At 46.1% G+C, this 13,379-nt stretch overlaps 1 protein-coding gene across 1 annotated transcript in view; it reads left to right on the top strand.

Annotated features, from left to right (window-relative positions):
- Nucleotides 1-10,665, top strand: part of il17rd (interleukin 17 receptor D) — a 46,414-nt gene extending 35,749 nt beyond the window's left edge. The window contains exons 13-16 of the mRNA XM_078247612.1: nucleotides 4,590-4,844; nucleotides 6,663-7,196; nucleotides 8,197-8,495; nucleotides 10,220-10,665. Coding sequence (XP_078103738.1) covers nucleotides 4,590-4,844; nucleotides 6,663-7,196; nucleotides 8,197-8,495; nucleotides 10,220-10,344 — 1,213 coding nt within the window. The 3' untranslated portion in view covers nucleotides 10,345-10,665. The remainder of the gene's footprint in view (nucleotides 1-4,589; nucleotides 4,845-6,662; nucleotides 7,197-8,196; nucleotides 8,496-10,219) is intronic.
- The last annotated feature ends 2,714 nt before the right edge of the window (nucleotides 10,666-13,379 follow it).

Here is a 13,379-nt window from a genome sequence, read left to right as displayed (position 1 = left end):
TGCCTGTCCGTCCGTCTGTCTGTCTGTCTGTCTGCCTGCCTGCTTGCCTGCCTGTCTCTGTCTGTCCGTCTGTCTGTCTGGCCATCTGTCTGCCTGCCTGCCTGTCTGTCTGTGCCTGTCTGTCCGCCTGTCCGTCTGTCTGTCTCTCTCTCCTGTCTACTGTGTTTCTGTCTGGTGCCTTTAGCTGCAGTTCCTCCAGTGGCCACTAGATCCTGCTAAAGCACTTTGTAGTGAATAAATACTCCAGAGAAAAAACATGAATGTTTTAAACAATATAAATAAGACGTGAGAAGTCATTGTGTGTGTTTTGGTAGATATTGTTGCATTAAAAGAAATGAAGGCTTAAACAGTTGTATGTTAGGGGGCTTTTTTGCTTCATTGACGTAGATGTCTCAACCTAACACACCTATCTGTTTCCCTCTCTTCTTCCTTTCTTCCCTCTGTCTCTCTTCCCATTTCAAATATTTGTTTTTAAAAACAATTCTCAAAAAGATAAGAAAGGGTTCAAACTCCTATTGTCCCCATATCTACCCCTACCTAATGTCCTTATCTCCACCTTGCTGTCCAGACAGATGGGGACCTCATAGGAAAAATAAAAAATAAATAAATATACAAATGATAACATTAATAATTAAAGCTGCAAGCAGCGATGGACGGGCCCTCGCGCCTCTGCGCGTGTCGGGGTTACTGGCGGACGCCACTTCTTGTGACCGTGCATTTGCGTGGCACTCAGACACTGCAAATCGTCACCAATGAAAAGGGAACTCCCTGCTGGGTTCAACGATACCTCACACAAGACTCTACGTCATACAGTTCATTAGCTGTGAAAAGGGGCGTGGCTAAAGCATAGGGGGCGGGCCAAACCATGACCAATGAAAATGGAACTCTCTGCTGCGTTCAATGATACCTCACACAAGACTCTACCTTAAACGGCTCACCAGTAATGAAAGGGGGCGTGGCTTAAACATAGGGGGCGGGCAAAACCATGACCAATGACAAATAAACTTTCTGCTGAGTTCAATGATACCTCACACAATGGTGTACAAGAAACGGGTCATTACTTATTAAAGGGGTGTGGCTTAAGCATATGGGGTGGAGCAAACCATGACCAATGAAAAAAGAACTCTGCTGAGTTCAATGATACCTCACAAGACTCTACCTTAAAAATGGTATAAAAGGGGCGTGACCTAAGTAAGTGGGCGTGGTTAAAGTATAGGGGGCGGCTCAGTATCACATGTCGACCACACACTGTAAGTTTCATGTAAATCAGCTGATGTTTGTCATATAAGGCGCATTTCCTGTTGCCAGCGGGGGGCGCTATGACCAAAAGTCAATATTGGCCTGTATGTATCCTCAAGCCTGGACCCTTGTCAATTGTGAGAAATTTCGGGCAGATACGACAACGTACACTCAAGTTATAACAACTTCTTTGTGCATCGCTGAACACTCAAAATGGCCGCCACGCCACGCCCACACTGAAATGTAACATTTACGTTAGCATGAACTGGGGCAGACGCTCCATATTCATGCTGCATCTAGAAATACGTTAGCTGGTAAGAGACATACAGGACATACTGCTCCACCTTTCGCGTTTTCGACTCACAGCTGCTGCTAATCGTAGCTTCCCGGCCCCGGCTAGTTTGAAGAAGGAAACATGGAGGACCACACGTATTCAAAAGCCCAATGTCAGGAACGTTTCCGTTCAAGAAAACGGAGACTGAAAAGAGCAAGAGACCGGCGTCATCAGAAAAAAGAGGGAACATTGGCGCTGCTTTGGACGCACACACCAAATCCCAATTAGTTAATTATCCTCCAGACCTCTGCAGTGTCCTTTTCTTTCTCTCTCCTTTCCGCCGAGTGGCGTGCGTGCCCACTTGTGGTGTGAAGCGTGCGTCCACGCCACGTCCACGCCACTCTCCGACATGAACTCATGGATGTGTTAAGAGAACATATGAACTCCAACAACCACGGCTGATAGACGGCCTTTTGTACACCGTCGCTTTTTGAAGCGTGACGGCTACCGTAGCTACACTACTGCGTGGCGAAAGAGAGTTGATTGTGATATATGATCTCAACGCTAGATGGGAGTATTCTTACGCAATGTAGCTTTAACGTCTTAAGATGACACAGACTTCCTGTTGGGTTTAGGTTATGGAGCCAATGACGTTTTTTGTACTTCTTGACATGATACATAAGTGTACCAAGTTTCGTGAGTCTACGTTAAACGCACCGTAGGGGCTCAATGGTTGTAGGGGGCGCTAGCGAGCCATTTTTGTGCGTCTATTCCCGAAACCCTTAAAATACGTACATTTTCACCAAACTTGATGCGTCCGCCAATGTTGGTGAGTTTTTGAATATGTTAAGCCCCTCAAAAAGGCAATTAATTTGCCGGGAAAATAATTCCTTCAGTTTCAATAGGGCCTTCGCCGTCGGCGCTCGGGCCCTAATAATGTAATAACTATAACTTATAACAATAACGTATTCACTAGGAAATTGCTGTTGAACGACAAAAACAACCACCAGATGGGAAAAGGGTATTTTACAATAACTATGAATGCACCGCAAGGTTACCAGTTTCAAGTGAACGCACCGTTTGTGTTGTTTTTCCAACAACAGCAGCTGCAGACTGCTTAACGTCCCGCTGTTGGATCCTCTTCAGGGAAATACAGTCACACTTTACACCGTTTAGCTGTCAGCGTTTTAACCGTGTTTAATCCATAGACCGTATATAAACTGGACCACCAGACCCCGTGTCTCTGGACGGAGACCAGTGGAGTCTCTTTCCCGGTGATGGCTGAGCGTTACTGAGCAGCCTCCAACTGAGCTTGAAGACGTAGATGTGACGTGAGCAACCTGTCTGAAAGTTGGAAGTCTTCTGGTAGCTGTGCCAAGAGAAATCTCAATCATTCCCAATCTAGCAGAGACGGAGAGCGTAGGTATATGTAAGGAGATAACATAGACACAGGCTCATTATTGATCACTAAAATGATAGTTAACATTAGTCATTACACTTAAACAGCTGATGGAAGTCCAAACTGCCTGAGAGCTTCTCCTGTACTATACGGTAACTCCTCTACTATGAGACAGGAAGTCTCGTGGTTATGACCCAATCGTTAGCCTATTGTTATAAAAACGTCTGCTACGGAGCCATAACGTGAGCTACAAGGTAATGGAGCCTTTTATACATTGTCGTGTTTCTTTAGAAATAAACAACGGTCAAATAGAGTCTTTAAACCCTTCAGATGTAAAGGTATTCTCTGTCAAAGTGACGTCAGAATGAATGGGAGTCAATGGGATGCTAACGGGATGTGATGGCTTGGTAGCATCAAAATGGCGATATAGGAGCTACGGGTTGTGGAGAGAAGCTAACCCACTTGGTTTAATCCAGCTGTTAGCTAGTATATAGATAGATAGTGAGTGTTTCAAGGACTGTGATTGGTCAACTGGTCCTGTGTGTTGATGGTGGGTGTTTTGAAGGACTGTGATTGGTCAACTGGTCCTGTGTGTTGATAGTGGGTGTTTCCAGCAGCTACTGTGGGGAGTAGCAACATGCTAGTTCACTGACATCAGCTTTGTAAATAAACTCAGACATATTTTGGTTCCAATGACGGGGTTATCCGTCTGTAAAGGGTCTATATGTCAGTAACGTTTGGAAATTAGCACTTCTCCAGCAAGCAGTTCAGTATCACTGAGTGTGATATAAGACTCAGACATCACAACTGCACTGAATGCACCTTGCACAACCTTGCACAATAAAATATTGCTTGTGTAGTATTCTATTATTATTTCATGTATATTGTTTCCTATTATTTAATGTTTGCTCTGTATGTGTGCTGTGTGTCTGATATCTCTCCATCCATCCATCGCTTGCTAACATACCATAAACTGGCTGGCAGACACCTCGCAAATAACCTCAGACGTATCGCCCCCTAGTGTTATGGCGGTGAAATGCACCGCGATGCAAAGCACCCCCGACGCAGACAGGGTCAGGACGCCGTAGGAACGACAGCGTAGCTACGGAGTGGAGTTGACGCAGAAGCATAAAACAGCCTTAAGACATTAAAGGTGCTGTAGGGAGGACTGTGAAGGTCCAGGACTTAGCCAAAACATTTGAACATCAACAACTTCTCAGTCCCTCCCCCCCTTTCTGCTAAAGCCCAAAACGGTCTCCTAAGCCCCTCCCCCCACAAGGGAGAATGAATGCGTGTGCATGAGCAGTGATTGACACTGGCCCTGATTGGAGCATCTGAACAGTTAGACACCCCCCCTGGTCCTGATTGGTGCATCTGAACAGTTAGACACCCCCCCTGGTCCTGATTGGTGCATCTGAACAGTTAGACACCCCCCTGGCCCTGATTGGTGCATCTGAACAGTTAGACACCCCCCCTGGCCCTGATTGGTGCATCTGATCTCTCTCCAGGCTGTAGGTGGAGCCAGAGGAGCTGATTATTTTAATGACCTGCTTCCTGTAGTTCTACTGGAACATAGGGTCAGTTTCAGCAGATATGACAGAAAGGGAGTTTAAGAAGTCTCACCTACCTTTCCTTGTTTTTTATTCTCTTCTAACTGGCTCAGTTCTCTTCTTGCAGCTACTACGTAGAGAAGAAGAGCCGCAGAGGGAAGACACCGGTCAGTCGCCGTAGCAGCAGCAGCAGCAGCAGCTCTCCGATTGGTGGATCGGGCGGTGACCTGTTCATTGTGGGCGTGGCCATGATCGCTGAGAAGCTGCGGCTGGCGAAGCAGAGCGAGGGGGGCGGAGCTCAGGAGCTGAACCGCTACATGACAGTTTATTTTGACTATTCCACAGAAAAGGACATCCCCACCATGCTGAGTCTGGCTCCCAGGTAAACACGACACTGTGGACAAAATAACAGAAACATCTTCAAAAACAACAGCAGCAGCAGCAGCCCTAAGTTAATAAGAACATAACAGTAAAATATATTTGATATTTTGCATTTACTACAATATGGGATTTTAAACAATATACGCAGAATTAGCATTTTGTTTCCTGGGGATTAAATAGGATTGTGTTTTGATGCTGCTTCCATTTTGGATCCAATTTCTGGAAGACAAAATAATCTTGATTTGCTCTTAAAGTCTGAGACCCACCAACCCGATAATCGGCCGTCTGACAGTCTGACGAGGTCGGTGACTCGAGTCTGGTCGGTGTGTTCGTGCCGTCGTCAGCTCGAGGAGCTGTCAGCCTTCATTTTGGCTGATTAGACTTGTATAATCAGGGGGCGGGCACTGCTGGCAGTCAGATTCAATGACCCATCTGATTGGTGGAGAGCTAACCAGGAAACGGGGAGCGGGATGAGCGTGACTAGAGTCTCTCAACATCTGATGAACATCTGTTAAACTGACCTTTGTTGATCTGAAATGAAGACAGATTCAGCAGCTGCACGGCCTGTTTCTCTCTTCAAATGTTTCCAGAAACACGTTACGGTGAACTATTTTAGGACAATATGAGATCGTATTCTGAACAAGACGCCATGATGGTCGGAGAGAAGCCAGACCCACGTGACGCGTTCGTCCAATCAGCTGCCGGTTTTCATTTTTGGGCGACAATCCAGATTAGCACCGCCTGCTGTTATGGAGACGTATTACGTCTCGTCTCGTCGGTGTTCTGAGGAACTTTTTGGACCGACTCGGGGAGACTGATCAGTCACGCTGGCTTTACTGCTGACGGTCGGCCGTCTGGTTGGTGTGTAACGGCCTTTAGGGTTATCTTTGATATCTTTTAGCTGCTAATTTAGCCGGTGCTGAGCGCCACTTTTGTTTAATTGACAAACGATGTTTACGGCAGATTGGCCAGTTGCATAAAAATAATAATTCACATATTTTCTCCACATCGTGCAGGCCTACTGTAGCAGAAAATTGGTGTTGATTCAATTAATTAATGAAAATGTTCCGGTGGCTCAGTGGTTAGCACTTCTGCCTCACAGCAAGTTGGCACTGCAGAGTTCGATCCCCGGTCCAGGCAGGCTCTTCTGTGTGGAGTTTGCATGTTCTCCCCGTGTTTGCATGGGTCACCTCCAGGTGCTCTGGTTTCCTCCCACCATAAAGACATGCATGCTGGGTAACTAGGACTACAGTTGAAAGTTAGCCGTCTGGCTAACACTGGCGCAATTTCCGAAATGTAGATTATTGTGCATTGTCCTAATAAAATAAATCTTAAAGGTGCTGTAGGTAGCATGGTGAAGATCCAGGACTTAGCCAAAACATTTAAACATCGACAACTACTCAGTCCCTCCCCCCTTTCTGCTAAAGCCCAAAACTGTCTCCTAAGCCCCTCCCCCCACAAGGGAGAATAAATGCGTGTGCATGAGCAGTGATTGACACGCAGTTAGACACCCCCCCCTGGCCCTGATTGGTGCATCTGAAGAGTTAGACACCTCCCCTGGCCCTGATTGGTGCATCTGAAGAGTTAGACACCTCCCCTGGCCCTGATTGGTGCATCTGAAGAGTTATTGTAAATCCCACTACAGGCTGTAGGTGGAGCCAGAGGAGCTAGAACTGGAACATAGGGTCAGTTTCAGCAAATATGACAGAAAGTTTTATAAGTCTTATCTACTGCACCTTTAAATCTTACATTTTGACGAGACTGGGTGTCTAGAAACCATGCAGTCTGATCCCTCTGTCATTTTATTTCCTGTGTTTAGGTTTAAGCTGATGGACCAGCTGCCTCAGCTCTTCAGTCGGCTCCACTCCAGTCAGTCCAGTTTGGCTGATCGTGAGTCGCAGCCTCTCAATGTCTCCAGGAGGAACTACTTCAGAAGTAGGTCTGGACGCTCGCTCTACGTTTCCATCTGCAACATGCACCAGCACATCAGCCAAAACGCTGACTGGTTTGAGAAGCAGCTGGCTCCTTCAGGAGGTTCCTCGGCCTCTTCCTCCAAACCTCCTCCTCTCCCTGCTGCCCCGGCTCCGAGCCCTCCTCCAAAGCCTCCCTGCCCCTCCTCCTCGTCTCTACCGGAGCAGAGGTTTGACTCAGGCTTGGTGCTGAACGAGGTGGTGGTGAATAAGCCGTCCCTGGAGGGCGGGGAGGGAGCATCGAGGAGGAACATGCTCCTGCTGGACCCTGGCTCCAGTCCCAACCTTAACCTAGGCCCCAGTCCCAGTCCCAGTCCTGGTCCCTGTCCCAGTCCAGGCCTGCCACACTGCGCCACTCTGGCCACGCTGGGACCCACTTCAAGGTAAAGCAAGATTTAATACCACTGAACTCTGAAGGTTCTCCGTCGTCTAGGTCATAGTTATCCAAGGAAGGTTAAAAAACAAGGACAACTGGACTTTAGTTCTAAGTTCTTAAAGGCGAAGGTCTCTGTCAGTGGCGTTCACGTATACAAGCAGGCGCCATATTGGGAAAACGGTCAAACGCCGAACGCCGTGTTTGAGCTATGTTACTGGTCGCACAGCATTCGTTGTTCAACTGGTCGTGACTGTTTCCCCAAGCTGGCGCCTGCTTGTATACATGAACGGTACAGTCTTTATAATCTATCTTTTTAATAAACTGTCTGTACACTTACACAGATTTCAATGCTTCTGTTTACATGTAGGGACCCTCATTATGCCACCGTGGAAGTGTGGTGAATAGAGATTTATTTTTACTTTACCCTCTGCCCCGACGACTAGCGTTAGCAGCTAATTAGCGGTTTTGCAGTAGCTTGTTTGAAGCTAGAGACACATTAGATTAGCATGAAAACATGTCCCAGAGAACGGGCGACTCGGTGCACATCTGTTATTAACCCCTAGGTTCATTTTGTGCCGGAATTGTCCTTTAAATAGCTGGGTTTCCCTACCGTTCAGTCACAGCTGAAGAAGTCTCGTCGGCTCCTAGCGATCACAGAAACAATGTTATCGAGGAAAAACTATTATTTTCACGTTATGTTTTGCAAGTAAACTTATTTTGTCTTGTGTTCTGAATGACACACACACACACACACACACACACACACACACACACACACACACACACACACACACACACACACACTGCTCCTCAGGCACGCTAAACTCACTGGCCAACATTTGGACATATTTATTATATTTATTGTAAAGGTGTTTTCACTGATTTGTTTCACTGTTTTCCAAACATCTTTCCAAAAGTCAATGAGTAATCATGTTGAAGAAGTTATTTAAAGAATTCCATAATCGAGCAGCCCTAGACTGACTGCTGCTGCTTTTCTGCTCCTTCAGGTCCACATCTGGAATATCTGGACTGTTACCTGAAGAATCGTCCTCCTCCTCCTCGTCCTCCTCGTCCTCCTCCTCGTCCTCTGCTCCCTCCATTCTCCAGGATGGGGTGTGCCCTGTCCACACCCAGGCAGAAGAAGGCCATCATTCCCCTCCAGAGCTCCCGCCCCCTCGTGATTCGGGCATCTATGATTCGTCTGTACCTTCCTCAGAGCTCTCCATTCCCCTAATGGAGGGTCTGTCACATGACCAGGCTGACTCCTCCTCCCTGGCAGACAGCGAATCATCTTCTTCGGGGCTGGGTAAGGCTGGCTTTTTCAGAAATGTTGTTATAATTTCATTTACTTTAGGGCTGTCAAAGTAACGTCTTATAATATGTCAGCAAGCAATGCATCATCAAGGCTGTGTTGTAGATGTTGTTGATGATGAAAGCCACACCCTGTACGGCTTCTGAGCTTAAACCTGATCCTGAATCACAAATAAAAGGCTCTATGGATAAGGAAAAGGGTCTTTTGAATGGCAAGTTCAGTTTCAAAGCCCTTTCAGATGGTTCTCTTGACAGCACTGAAGTTATTTGCATGAACTGTTGCTGTGAGTTACCAGCGGGGCAGTCCAGTCTCAATACCACTTGAGCATTAAAAACCTGAAAAATGTGTGATTAATTTGCTAGTAATGTAGTAACTGTAGACCTCAACAGTCCCGCCCACAGCCAACTCCGGAGGTAAGACTACAATACAATTTCTCCATTGACATTTGCAGTATAAGCCATAAAATGGTAACCGTTGATGGTAGACTTACAGCCAGCTACGACATGACTCAGCGATTGTATAAGCTCATATAGACGCCAACAGTTCATGGGACACTACCCTTGTTTAGAGAGAAATGTCTATTATTCGTGATGTCTTGGATAAGTACTTCATTACCCACAATCCTAAGCGGAACAGCAACGTCTCTGATTGGTCCAACTCGTTGTTACCATAGAAACGTTTACTGTACCTGCGAAACCGCGAACGGCTAGAGCGAGCTGCTGCCACTGAAGTCTCTGATAGTTTCTCTACACGGTCTCGTATCTTTTGCCTTTTTTGGCCGTTGTCAAAATGTTTTTTTTGCGCCGAATCAAATGTGTTATGGTCACCGTTCATCTCGTAGCTGGTTGTCATGGTTACAAGCTTAAAACTCTTCATATCGGCACATTTAGAAACGTCAACGAAAAGATTTAATGGAAAAACTTCTGGAACCAGAGCCGTTAAAAAAGTGGGCGGTCACTGTTGAGCTCTATGGACAATCGTGTGATAAATTACGATTAAACATTTTAGGCTACGTTTACATCGTTTACATCGTTTACATCGTTTACATCGTTTACAACATTTACATCGTTTACATTACACAGCTACGTTTTGGTTTTTAAGCGTTCTCGGTGCAACCAAGTGTTCTTAGCTCCAGTAGAAGAACTAATCTCTGTCTAAACTAACGCGCCCAGACCACATATCCCATCAGCATTCTCCTATACTGGGCATGTGCTAGTAGTTGCCATGGTAACATTATTAGCATCATGGCCACCAACAAAACTCAGCAAAGGTTGTTCTTGCTCGGGCTTTAACTTCTGGATATTTGGCAGCGTTGCCACAACGACCAGAATGGCTTCACTCACATCTTTCTAGCGCACGACCTCAGCGTCATCGTTCTCAGCCCCTCCCTCTGTTCACTCATTGGACCGCCAAATATTTGACCAGAGAAAACCCGAGAATATACCGCAAACCCAGACGGAGTACTGAAGGGAAATGAAAATTGAGCAGGAGTACGTAGGAGGGCGGAGCCAGGCTACTCTGAAATGCTGAAGCAGTGTGAATGCAGGTGTGAACGTAGGAAAAGATATTAGTTTTTAAACTAAAACGTACCGGTGTAATGTAGCCTTAGTCGATTGACAGTCCTGATTTACTTGCAGGTCATGTGACATTCTGCTCTCATCTCCTCATGTGACTGTTGAGGCTAAATAAATGACGCCCCCCGGCCGTGTGTCTTTCAGGTGACGAGGAGCCGCCTGCTGTCACGTTGCTCCGCTGCGGCGGCGCCACGGTCTGTAAAGCCGAGCTGCACCCCCACCACCACCTGGAGCACGGCGACGGACTCGCGCCCGTGGCCTCGCTGTAGGGGACGCCACCAGACCAGTGATGTCATCACAGGGCCGCCAAATGTTTTGGTTCTCGGACCTGAATCCATTCTTGGAGGTGCGGTCATCCCATCGTCATGGAAACGAAACTGGAATTAATTAAAAGGCACTGCAGTGGTTCACCTGTTCTAAAGGTCTGTAGTAACTACGGTAACCACTGAGTTCTAGAACACTGGTCCCTGGTAACTACGGTAACCACTGAGTTCTAGAACACTGGTCCCTGGTAACTACGGTAACCACTGAGTTCTAGAACACTGGTCCCTGGTAACTACGGTAACCACTGAGTTCTAGAACACTGGTCCCCTGGTAACTACGGTAACCACTGAGTTCTAGAACACTGGTCCCTGGTAACTACGGTAACCACTGAGTTCTAGAACACTGGTCCCTGGTAACTACGGTAACCACTGAGTTCTAGAACACTGGTCCCCTGATAACTACGGTAACCACTGAGTTCTAGAACACTGGTCCCCTGGTAACTACGGTAACCACTGAGTTCTAGAACACTGGTCCCCTGATAACTACGGTAACCACTGAGTTCTAGAACACTGGTCCCTGGTAACTACGGTAACCACTGAGTTCTAGAACACTGCTCCCTGGTAACTACGGTAACCACTGAGTTCTAGAACACTGGTCCCTGGTAACTATGGTAACCACTGAGTTCTAGAACACTGGTCCCTGGTAACTACGGTAACCACTGAGTTCTAGAACACTGGTCCCTGGTAACTACGGTAACCACTGAGTTCTAGAACACTGGTCCCTGGTAACTACGGTAACCACTGAGTTCTAGAACACTGGTCCCTGGTAACTACGGTAACCACTGAGTTCTAGAACACTGGTCCCTGGTAACTACGGTAACCACTGAGTTCTAGAACACTGGTCCCTGGTAACTATGGTAACCACCGTTTTAAGCCCAGTTCAGACCAGATTCAGACAAGAGGAGTTGAAATTTACAACAAACTACAACACCGAAAAGAAATGCAAACATATTTTCAAAAATAGGAATATGCTTATTTTTTAAGTAAATGCTGTAGTACAACTAGCAGGAGTCCAGGTATAATTGAGGTAAGTTTATTATTTAATCATTCAGTTAATAAATACTGTTGTATCTCTTTTCAGTGTTGTAGTTTGTAGACGGTCCCTAAGCCCTCGTCTTGCAGTATCAACACCAGAACTAAACAGAGCTGGATTAACACAACTTTTATGTCTTTCTGTCACGTCTCCTGCAGCCAGATTCCCTGTGTTCCCTCAGAAGGAATCACTGCACATGGGTAGGCACTGGTAGTTACATCTTGAACATGTTAAGAAGCTAAAAGCATGTTTAAAACCTGCCCTGTTTCAGCCTCCTGGGTGCTAACGCTAGCAGGAGGATAACACGGTGTAGGCAGCACTGATTGGTTGTTTTTCCGACAGCACTACGTGACAACAAACAACAGAGCTACGTGTTGAAATCGCCTGGGCTTCTCCTTTAAGGCGAGCTCAAGCGGGCCGGTTCAGACCGCTGCAACTCTTCCCTGCAACTTTCTAAAACGGTTTCGTCTTGCCTGAATGTTTGGTCTGAACTGGGCTTATGAACGGCCGTCCCTGGTAACTGTGGTAACCACTGGGTTGAGGAACATTAATCCATGCTAACGATGTTAACCACTGAGTTCTGCCTGGATGATTTTTGAGGGACTGGATCTCCGGCCGCTGGCAGAGCGGACCAGTTCAAACCAAAGACTGCTTCGGCACTGCGTCTTGATTGATTGATTGACAGCTGACACATGTATGAATGGATGTCCGTGCGTGCACTTTTTGTTGCAGAAACACAGGAAAACACGTTCAGATGTTCTCCGGCAACAACTATCAAAGCAGCTTCTGAGGTTCTGTTATCCACAAAGACTTTTTCTGAATGTATCAAGACGTTAAGGACGTCCATAATGCAGCAACATTCACACTCAGAGGATATTTGTTGTTATTCTCAACACTTGGGACCAAAGCCAAGTACACACTAACTACTTTTGGAGAAAACCACATATTCATCAATGAATGCTGTCTTTTGTTCATGTGATCTGGTCTCTTTTTATATTAAGAGCATTTTTCATTATAAAGGTGAATTCCCCTAAAACAGATTTTTTTTTAAACACATTTTATCAATATTAATTAGATTATTAATGAGCAAGTTTTCCCCCTCATGTTTTAACAGTAACCTAACTTTATTTAAAATGTTTTCAACATAGAAATGTCTTCTAAATATTTGTTGACGATGACCTATCCTTGAAGCAGCAAGTACAGTGTCATGATGACCATTTCCTAATCAGAAATCATTAAACTGGAAAATAATTTTGAAAAACTGAACAGGACTGTCAATGTACTAAAACCTGCTAATGTGATTTAGGCTACATCTACACTACTATGGTTTAAAGTGCTCATATTCTTCTCATTTTCAGGTTCATAATTGTATTTTGGGGTTGTACCAGAATAGGTTTACATGGTTTAATTATCAAAAAACACCATATTTTAGTTGTCCTGCTCATTGCTGCAGCTCCTCTTTTCACCCTGTGTTCAGGTCTCTGTTTTAGCTACAGAGTGAGACCTCTCACTGCTGGAACATCTTTGTTGGCAGTCGGACATGCTCAGTAGCTAGGTAAGGACTACACGCTCAGTAGCTAGGTAAGGACTACACGCTCAGTAGCTAGGTAAGGACTACACGCTAGGTAAGGACTACATGCTCAGTAGCTAGGTAAGGACTACACGCTCAGTAGCTAGGTAAGGACTACACGCTAGGTAAGGACTACCCGCTCAGTAGCTAGGTAAGGACTACGCGCTCAGTAGCTAGGTAAGGACTACGCGCTCAGTAGCTAGGTAAGGACTACGCGCTCAGTAGCTAGGTAAGGACTACGCGCTCAGTAGCTAGGTAAGGACTACGCGCTCAGTAGCTAGGTAAGGACTACTAGCCAGTCCGAAGCAGAGTATGAGGGCGTGCCCTGACAGTACCTAGGTAAGGACTACTAGCTAGAAGCTAGTGCTGCTAGCGGTT

The sequence above is a fragment of the Sander vitreus genome, chromosome 4 (genome assembly GCF_031162955.1).
Source record: "Sander vitreus isolate 19-12246 chromosome 4, sanVit1, whole genome shotgun sequence".
NCBI classification, from domain to species: domain Eukaryota; kingdom Metazoa; phylum Chordata; class Actinopteri; order Perciformes; family Percidae; genus Sander; species Sander vitreus.
Note: the sequence above shows the minus strand (reverse complement) of the source record. Positions and strands in the feature narration are given on the sequence as shown.